At 35.5% G+C, this 10,507-nt stretch overlaps 1 protein-coding gene across 8 annotated transcripts; it reads left to right on the top strand.

Annotated features, from left to right (window-relative positions):
- Positions 1-3,968: 3,968 nt before the first annotated feature.
- Positions 3,969-8,235, top strand: LOC123515083. Of its 8 annotated transcripts, none has more exons than XM_045273504.1 (5): positions 3,969-3,998; positions 5,736-5,884; positions 6,959-7,027; positions 7,068-7,312; positions 7,762-8,235. In XM_045273504.1, exons 2-5 carry the CDS (start codon positions 5,839-5,841, stop codon positions 7,978-7,980), a joined length of 579 nt encoding a protein of 192 aa, XP_045129439.1. In that variant the 5' UTR covers positions 3,969-3,998; positions 5,736-5,838; the 3' UTR covers positions 7,981-8,235. The 8 variants fall into 8 exon arrangements, with proteins under 8 accessions (XP_045129439.1, XP_045129434.1, XP_045129440.1 ...); XM_045273505.1 differs by having other exon boundaries at positions 3,995-4,013; XM_045273506.1 differs by lacking the exon at positions 3,969-3,998 and adding an exon at positions 5,159-5,177.
- Positions 8,236-10,507: the final 2,272 nt, after the last annotated feature.

Raw genomic sequence — 10,507 nt, 5'->3', positions numbered from 1 at the left:
GGGAGAAGATAGCAAGAAAAGCAACATTCCAATGGTGAGAAAATGGCAGATGACAGTTAGTCGGAAGAGAGGATTTGATGAGACAAAAATCTTTTAATTCCACCATATCTAATAAATCTGTGTGTAAACCACCTTACATGAAAAGAGTCCTCCTTACATGGACAGATAAAGCTCTTCTGTAGAGTTAGCAGTTAGGTAGATTAGAAAACTGATAGAGACACCTCAGGAACATCTAACTTCATAGGAGCTATTTAAGCAGATGATATGTGAAGTTTTCAGTTTAGTTTATAAGTAAAGGACATACTGAGGATATTCAGTGTAAATGATGGGAACAGTTGAATGTCATTGAAGAAGAGGGTCTAGTTTTCTGGAAGCTTGTGTTGTGTTGATAGATTGAGACCTTGAACATTAAGTTTTCTCTGCCCCAATCTGAAATCTTAGAAAGATCAGAAGTCAGGCATTCTGTGGCATCCCTGCAGGTAGTGTTAATTCCCTGAATGATTGATCATCTTTGACAAGATGTGGAAAAGTGTAGGATGGCATCATCAGTGTAGGAGTGGATAGTGCAAGAAAATTGGTTTAGAAGATCATTGATGAATAATAGGAAGAAGCCTGAGAAACACTACTGTTAATAGGTTTAGAAAAACAGTGGCCATCAACCACAGCCACAATAGAATGGTCAGAGAGGAAACTTGAAATAATGTTGCAGAGAGAAGGATAGAAACTGTAGAAGGGTAGTTTTGAGATCAAAACTTTGTGCCACTCTATCAAGAGCTCTTAATATGTGTAAGGCAACAGCAAAAGTTTCATCAAAATCTCTAAGAGATGACCAAATCTCTATGGAAAGCGAGATCACCAGTGGAGCTGCCTTGGGAGCCATACTGGCGATTAGGTAGAAGATAATAGTGACATGTTTTAGAATCTTCCTATTAGGGATAGCTTCAAAGACTTTAGACAAGCACGAGATTAAAGCTATAGTTTGAGGGATTAGAACAGTCAGGCTGAAAGTAGACAAACTTCCAGCAAGGAAGAGGAGAGGGAGGGACAACCCAAGGTAAAGTTATTAGCAAAGGCTTGAGAGAAGAGTTCAGCTTTAGAGACAGAGTAGATGGCAGTGGTGCTATCAGGATGAAATAAAGGAGGTAAAAATGAAAAAGTAAAATCATTGGAGACATTTTTTGGCCAGATGCCAGAAGTCTCAAGGGGAGTTGGAATTCAAAAGATTTTGACATTTTATATTAATGAAGGAGTGTTTAGCAAGTTCTTAATCTTTTCGACAAAGTTGACTGTCTTCAGAAAGTTGATAGAAAAAGGTGATGGAAAAGTGTTAGTGTGACGAACCCGGGCTGTCTCCTACTGGACTCCGAAAGAAAAAAAAAAAGGAATATATATATATATATATATATATATATATATATATATATATATATATATATATATATATATATATATATAGATAGATAGATAGATAGATAGATAGATAGATAGATATAGATAGATATATATATATATATATATATATATATATATATATATATATATATATATATATATATATATATATATATATATATATATATATATATATATATATACAGAGAGAGAGAGAGAGAGAGAGAGAGAAAGGTGGAGAGCGTGGGATCGGGCAGACGTCGATGTGTAGGTTCGAATCTCACCTTGTGCAGCCTTGAAACTTTGACATTTGTCGAGTGAGTGATTCAAAGTTATTGTACCTGATGGTATTATAGGCTATACAATTTCCGCCACAAATTAACATTTTTCAAGTTATGATTTTTTAATTACCTATAACTTAATTATGCCCATTGATTGATGGTATAATAGGCTATGCCCATTCTCTCGCAAATTAATATTTTTCAAGTTATGACTTTAAACTACCTACAACTTGACTTTCCATTCATTCCTTTTCTGCTTTCCATTCCGGTTTTCATTAGTCTATAAAGCGTGAATATATACTGTCACTCACTGCTTGTGCACTGGACGAATAGACAAGAGCTTGTCACCAGTCACTAGCCACCAGTGCCTCCCAAACGTCTCCCTTAATGAAACGATCGTGAGGTGAATTTGTCCGATCAAAAAACACAGTTGTTTAAAAGTACATCATGAAATTGTTTGAGGAATAATTAGGTGTGTGTCTGTGTTCATTATCACTGGTGACAGGACCCGGGTGGCAGGTGGCAGGTGGCATCCCCGCCTCGCTGAAACAAGCTGTTCAAACTATCACTTCCTCATTTCAGTATTATGAGCATTGGCAATATCATTTACGCGTCATGTCTGTAAGCCTGCGTGCTTCATAATTAATGCAGGAAAATGTGGATACGTTGGTTTGGCTGGTTAAAGGATTATTATGTGTCTTGGCATTTCAATAATGTGACAACTGGAAATATGTACCGTAGTTAGGTGCCGTGTCCTCACAATGATAATGATGATGATGATGATAATAATAATAGTAATGATAATAAAGTAACTAATGATACTGATAACGATAATATTATAAACAATAATGATAACTAATAATAACAATAATAATAATAACAATAATAATAATAATAATAATAATAATAGTAATAATAGTAATAACATTAATAATAGAAATGATACTAATATAGATAATGATAGCAATAATAATGATAATAATATTAATAACAATAATGATAATAATAATAATAATAATAATAATAATAATAATAATAATAATAATAATAATAATAATAATAATAATAATAATAATAATATATATATATATATATATATATATATATATATATATATATATATATATATATATATATATATATATATATATATATATATATATATATATATATATATATATATATATATATATATATATATATATATATATATATATATATATATATATATATATATATATATATATATATATATATATATATATATATATATATATATATATATATATATATATATATATATATATATATATATATAATGATAACAATAATAATAGTATAATAATAATATTAATAATAATAATAATAATAATAATAATAATAATAATAATATTAATAATAATAATAATAATAATAATAATAATAATAATAATAATAATAATAATAATAATAATAATAATAATAATAATAATAATAATAATAATAATAATAATAATAATAATAATAATAATAATAATAATAATAATAATAATAATAATAATAATAATAATAATAATATATAATAATAATATATATATATATATATATATATATATATATATATATATATATATATATATATATATATATATATATATATATATATATATATATATATATATATATATATATATATATATATATATATATATATATATATATATATATATATATATATATATATATATATATATATATATATATATATATATATATATATATATATATATATATATATATATATATATATATATATATATATATATATATATATATATATATATATATATATATATATATATATATATATATATATATATATATATATATATATATATATATATATATATATATATATATATATATATATATATATATATATATATATATATATATATATATATATATATATATATATATATATATATATATATATATATATATATATATATATATATATATATATATATATATATATATATATATATATATATATATATATATATATATATATATATATATATATATATATATATATATATATATATATATATATATATATATATATATATATATATATATATATATTTATGAGGTTTGAGACCTACGTGAGCTACCAGTAACAATGCTTATATAGAACGATGGTTACCGAGAGTGGTTAGTTAGTTATTGTCTTTATGGCCAACAAGGGAGGGAGGAGGAGGGGGAGTAGAAGGAAGTGAGGAGGAAGTGAAGAGGAAAGCAGCGAGACACGAGGGAACGATTTAATCGCCAACCGTTGTGCAAGTAAGACGTGTGTGTGTATGTGCTAAGAAGTGTGTTTGTCCACTGCCTTGTCACGAGTTTAAGATTTTGTGTTGGTGTGGTGTCCATCGTAACGTGGCTTTGTTGCTTTTGTTGTAGATCGGGAAGGCATGTTAGACACGGTACAGTGGTGTGTGTGTGTGCGTGCGCGTGTGCGTGTGCGTGTGGGTGTGTGGGGTGTGTGTGTGTGTGTGGGGTGTGTGTGTGTGTGTGGGGTGTGTGTGTGTGTGTGTGTGTGTGTGTGTGTGTGTGTGTGTGTGTGTGTGTGTGTGTGTGTGTGTGTGTGTGTGTGTGTGTGTGTGTGTGTGTGTGTGTGTGTGTGTGTGTGTGTGTGTGTGTGTGTGTGTGTGTGTGTGTGTGTGTGTGTGTGTGTGTGTGTGTGTGTGTGTGTGTGTGTGTGTGTGTGTGTGTGTGTGTGTGTGTGTGTGTGTGTGTGTGTGTGTGTGTGTGTGTGTGTGTGTGTGTGTGTGTGTGTGTGTGTGTGTGTGTGTGTGTGTGTGTGTGTGTGTGTGTGTGTGTGTGTGTGTGTGTGTGTGTGTGTGTGTGTGTGTGTGTGTGTGTGTGTGTGTGTGTGTGTGTGTGTGTGTGTGTGTGTGTGTGTGTGTGTGTGTGTGTGTGTGTGTGTGTGTGTGTGTGTGTGTGGGTGTGTGTGTGTGTGTGGGTGTGTGGTGTGTGTGTGTGTGTGTGTGTGTGTGTGTGTGTGTGTGTGTGTGTGTGTGTGTGTGTGTGTGTGTGTGTGTGTGTGTGTGTGTGTGTGTGTGTGTGTGTGTGTGTGTGTGTGTGTGTGTGTGTGTGTGTGTGTGTGTGTGTGTGTGTGTGTGTGTGTGTGTGTGGTGTGTGTGTGTGTGTGTGTGTGTGGGTGTGTGTGTGTGTGGGGGGTGTGTGTGTGTGTGTGGGGGTGTGTGTGTGTGTGGGGGTGTGGTGTGTGTGTGTGTGGGTGTGTGTGTGGGGGGCGGGTTGTGGGTGGGTGTGGGTGTGGTTGTTGTGGGTGGGTGTGGTTGTTGCGGGTGGGTGTGGTTGTGTGGTTGTGGGTGGTTGTGTGTGGTTGTATTCACCTAGTTGTAATTTTACAGGGCCTGGGTATCATACTCGTGTGGCCCCGTCTCCATATCTACACACATCCAACTTTCCTTTAAATCTCCTCTTTCTCTTTGTTCCAAGGTAAGGAAATTCATTTCTTTTAATCTCTCCTCATAGGTCATTTCTGCCAATTCCGGTACCATTTTTGTTGTCATTCTCTGCAATCTCTCCAACTTCCTTGTATGTTTCTTTTTATAAGGGGACCAAACCACCCCAGCATATTCCAATCTTGGTCTAATTACCGTACTAATTAATTTCTTCACATCTTTATCCATATAATGAAAGACTAATCCAATATTTCTAATCAAATTCTTTCTCCAAACATCTTGTCAATGAGCCTCAAACTTTCCATGGTCTTGTATTATCACTCAAATCCTTTTCCTCTTCCACCTTTTTTCAACACTACTCCTTCACCCATCGTGTATGACCCTCTTGGCCGTCTTCCACTCTTCCCCATCTTCATTACATGACTTTTGCTCAGATTAAATTCCATCTCCCACCTCTTCCTCCACTCCCAAATCCTATCCAGATCTGCCTGTAAAATTTCACAATCTTCACTTCACATACCTACACAACTTCGCATCATCCGCAAACAAATTAATATAACTGTTTACTTCCTCTGGCATATCATTAATATAGACAAGGAAAAGTATTGGTGCCAACACTGAACCTTGTGGAACTCCTCTCCACCACCAACCAGTCGACTTTGTGTGCGTGTGTGTGACAATTCGAACACTAGATCATGTTACCAGAAGCATTTGGAACCCCCCTTGGATTCGAGCTTAGAGGTATGTTTCGAGCGCGTGGGTTATGAGTATCTGCGATTACCCAGCTGCCCAAGATGCCAGCAACATTTACATTCCAGTCTATCCAGGCCGGAATCCATCTTCTCACCAGGCATCTTATTTTATAAGTATCTGCATTCATAAGTGGTAATGTAAAACTGTTGAATTCTGAAATGGCAGAATTAGGCTTGCATATGGTTTTTCACCAGGGAGGAAGTGCGGGGAGGAATATCAAACATAATGGTCTGGGATAGGTGTACGGTAGGGGTTTCATTCATGTTGAGGTCAATTTCACCCTCGTTGGGTAAACCCAGTTTGTCGGGAGTAGGTGCACCAAGTTGGGTGACACCAGGTAGGGTAATTAGGTTAGTAGGATATTGCGTTGTGTGAAGAGTTTTTAGGTGCTGTTACGTTTCAGCCCCAGTTTCGTATGTGGTGTGAACCAGTGTACCATTAAAATTAATGTAGAACATCAAAACAAGTGTTATGCTGAAACGTCACGGCGCCCCACTTTTTGTTTAATAAGTAATGTTTCTGAATGTGGGTAATGCTTATGTGTAAGCTTCAATTGTGTAAAAATACTTTATGGGGTATTCAATTATCTACAATTGTCACTATCTGGTGCATTAAGTGTAGGAACAAAAGACCTAGTTTAGGCGTGTTGTGGTGCACATGCTAGATACAGCACGACACGCTAGTTAATTCCTTATAGTGGAACCATGCGCGCTTTGGGATCCGAGGGATCTCCAAGCGCACGGGTTCGAATCTTGTCCACGGCCCGGGTGTAGGTTGGTCTTCTCACTCGGGGCAAGGGTTTCCTAGCGGGTGGGTTTTTTGATAGGTGGTCCCACAAAAAGTATCCCCTTTAGCCCATAAATTCACGTGAAAAGCCCAGTGTATAAAAAAAAAAAAGTAATATACGCGGTTGCATGAACTTCAGGATAGTCACTTTGATGATCATACTGTGCAGTTTGTCCGTATATCATAGAAAAGGTCTTGGGTTTGGCATAGATAATTACTTAATGACAGAAGTGAATGATGTGTCTGGATTGATGATTGGGAAATTTATTGTTGCAGCAGTGTATACAACTAGGGAGAAGGCTGGGTCATGCCGCCCACCCCCAAGCAAGAGCAAGAAAGTCTATAGCGTCCATCAGAAAATGGAGCAGCCACAAGTCTGGCACCGGCGTCCCTACATCTGCGCACTACACTTGGTACTTGGTAGAGCCACAAGAGTTTCCCCCGAGCGAACTCATCAGCCTCAGTGGTGCTCGGAGTCCGACCTGTACCCTTCAAGCGTCTTGGAAGCCCCGTCATCCTGCTGCTGCTGCTGCTGCTGCTGCTTCTCATCTGTGTCCATGTGATAGCAGTCCATCTCCAGGTCATCTTCAGAGGAGGACGCTGACACCAGAGGCGCGTGGTCCGGCACAGGTAGGGGCTGGGCCGTTTTAACTTGTTTATATGAGGTTTATATGAGGTGTAGGCTATCAGGAAATGTTCTGTCTTGGTGTTTAAGTACTATAACGAGTGATAAATGCAAAAAGTACTATGAGTGATAAATGAAACACTAAGGTTCGTAATTAATTTAGAAAGGAAGTTTTTTTTTTTTTTTTTACTTAAGATTTGCAGTGAGGTTTGGAGAGAACCATTAAAAAGTTCGTAATCAAAATAGAATGAGGAATAGTTCTTTTTCACTCAAGAAAGTGAGGTTTGGAAGGAACTATTAAAAATCGGTGTTCCATTAGTGGTGAGTAAATGGAATGCACTAAACGTGTAGCTAACATGGCGCAACCACACCAAACCACACTACACCTATAGCGTACATTTGAGGGCAAGGTTGTTTATGATTAAAGTGTAAAAGTTTTAAATATTTCTTACAGGCTCTGCCACTACTGAAAGGAGAACCAAGCCAGTGTGTCCTAACAATCCCTAATCCGCGGCAGGAAACTGGTTCTTCTTGCATTGGAAGAAACCGAAGAAAACCGTCTCGCTGCACCTTCCAACGGAGGAACTGGACCTTGCTTCGCACCAGCTGTTCTGATGACACGTGGTGCCATTTGGGAGTGAGTGACACATCGCAGCACCTACAGAGGAATTGAACCCTGCCTCGCACTAGCTGTCCTGATAACGTGGTGCCATCCAGGGAGGGAGGACACATCGATGTACCTTCCACGGAGGAATTGGACCCTGCCTCGCACCAGCACTTCATTGACAACACCTGCTCCCATCCAGGGAGGGAGGACAGACTGCCTCGCTTCATCTAACCTGACCTAACCAATACATGTTGCCGATTACTCTTGTAATGTTATTCCTTCCGTGAATGTACCTAAATAGCAAATACATGTTGGCAGTCACTCTTGTAATGTTATTAGCCCACCTAATGTAAATGTACCCTCTAAAGTGTGTAATGTTATTCCTTCAAATTGTGTGATGTACCCACATAAGGTGTTGTACTTAAAAATAAATCGTGATTAAGAAATTGATATTGATGCTTTCCAAAATTCCTGCATATACATACTTAAGGAATACTTAAGAAGCACTTAGCTGACCTTATTAGTTACCACTTTCTCAAGCTGACCTTATTAGTTACCCTTTCTCAAATAATTCATTGAAGTTCATTTTAATAATGAAGCACTTAGCTCTAACCTTATTAGTTACCACTTTCTCAAGCTGACCTTATTTTATTACTTACCACTTTCTCAAATAATTCATACTTCTTCATATATTAAATTCACTGGAAAATTTTAAAAACCTAGAAAGTAGCAAAAAAACCGCCCAAAAATGCTGCAAAAACTGGGCAGACCAAAAAAAGCAGCAAAAAATGGCTTCCAGAAGCTAAAAAATGCTAAAAAGAACCTGAAAAATGCTAAAAAAAACTGTGCTAAGTCATAAATACTCCGAAGAGTCTCCGGAGAAAGTCCAGATGTACATTTGGGTTAAAAATACAATGAAGAGTCTCCCTTCCTAACCTTTATTTAATTCAATCAACAAGTCTGAAAAACTCTACTAAAATTTTCAACTTAGAATAATTTGCACAATTTGCACAATTTCTACACAATACACAGTTTTCAACAATCTTTACATTTTTGCACAATTTTTACACAATACAGTTTTCGAATAATTTGCACAATTTCTACACAATACACAGTTTTCAACAATCTTTACATTTTTGCACAATTTTTACACAATACAGTTTTCGACAATCTTTACATTTTCAACTTAGGAGACAATTCTGCCAAGTATTACATTACTTAAATTTTTTCAAGTATTACAATACTCAAAATATTTTTAACTTACAAAATTATTAGAGAAACAAAAATTACTAAAGTTGCAAGATGTACCATGAGGTCTGCACATAATGGCACCAATCCCTGTGTGAAACCTCATTCCACCTATCATTGCCATCCGTGCATTTGTCTAATACAACATAAAATGAATTAATATGATAACAACAGTAGTATTTTGAGAGCATTTTCATTGCACAAGTCTTGTTAGTAGCTTCATGTTCTAAAAGTATTTTGAGATCAATTTCATTGCAAAAGTCAAGTACGAACAATCAACTCTGTAACATGATTTTTTAAGCATTTCACAATGGCATTGCTCTCAGACAGCATGATGTCCCTTGCAACACTATATTGTCACCATAAATATAAAAAACACAGACCATTGTTCTGGGGCTGCATTCTACATAATTAGCCTCAGGTCTCCCTGAATGCCTGACTGTGTATAGAAAGAAATAGCTCCCTGAAAAATTTGACATCACATTACTACTTTGGGAATAGTTAAAGTGTGTATCCAAACAAAAGAAACATGAGAAACAGAAGATTACACCCATCAGCCCGACACATGCAAGCCCCACAGGGCAAGGTTTGTTTAAGTTTGGGGAAAACTGATCATACCCTCTCAGCAATTATCTATAATGGTAAATTACTGCATCAAAGGACATCATTTAGTCATCACTATGGATATTTATCATTAATTAATATTAAAAAACTGTCAGAATCATGCTATAGTACATGCAGCCAAGTTCCCACCATGTTCACAAGAGTTTTAAGATGACACTTATTAAGTCACAAGGTTAGAGCCTGTCACAGAGAGACTTGTGTCTAAATTACACAATTTTGTCTTGCTACATTCACGTCATTAGCTATGACAGTTTATACATAGAATACGGCCCCTGGAATCTTACAGATCAGTAACAGCAAAGCTCTAGAAAGTTGAGAACTTACTATTTAATGTCTAAACATCTGCACTCAAAAATGTATATAAACCTAATTACAAACATTTTTTTCCCTAAATGAAAGACATTGACATCAAGGAATGACTGGAACACTTGCCCACAAAGCTACACACACACACACACACACACACACACACACACACACACACACACACACACATGAAATTCAAGAGTGCTAAGGGAGCAAATGAAAAGTGGAAAGAATTTATAAAAATATACAAAGAAGGTGAGAAAAAATTTGTACCAATAAGACAACATAGAGAAGTTGGAAAGCAGGACTGGTTTAACGATAGATGTGAAAAGGCTAGAACAAGAAAAGAGGATGCATGGAAGAGGTGGAGAAGGAAAAGACGGATTAAGCAGTGGGAAAGTTACAAAAGAGCAAG

This window comes from Portunus trituberculatus, chromosome 38 (genome assembly GCF_017591435.1).
Source record: "Portunus trituberculatus isolate SZX2019 chromosome 38, ASM1759143v1, whole genome shotgun sequence".
NCBI lineage: Eukaryota > Metazoa > Arthropoda > Malacostraca > Decapoda > Portunidae > Portunus > Portunus trituberculatus.
This window is presented reverse-complemented; position numbering and strand designations above follow the sequence as displayed.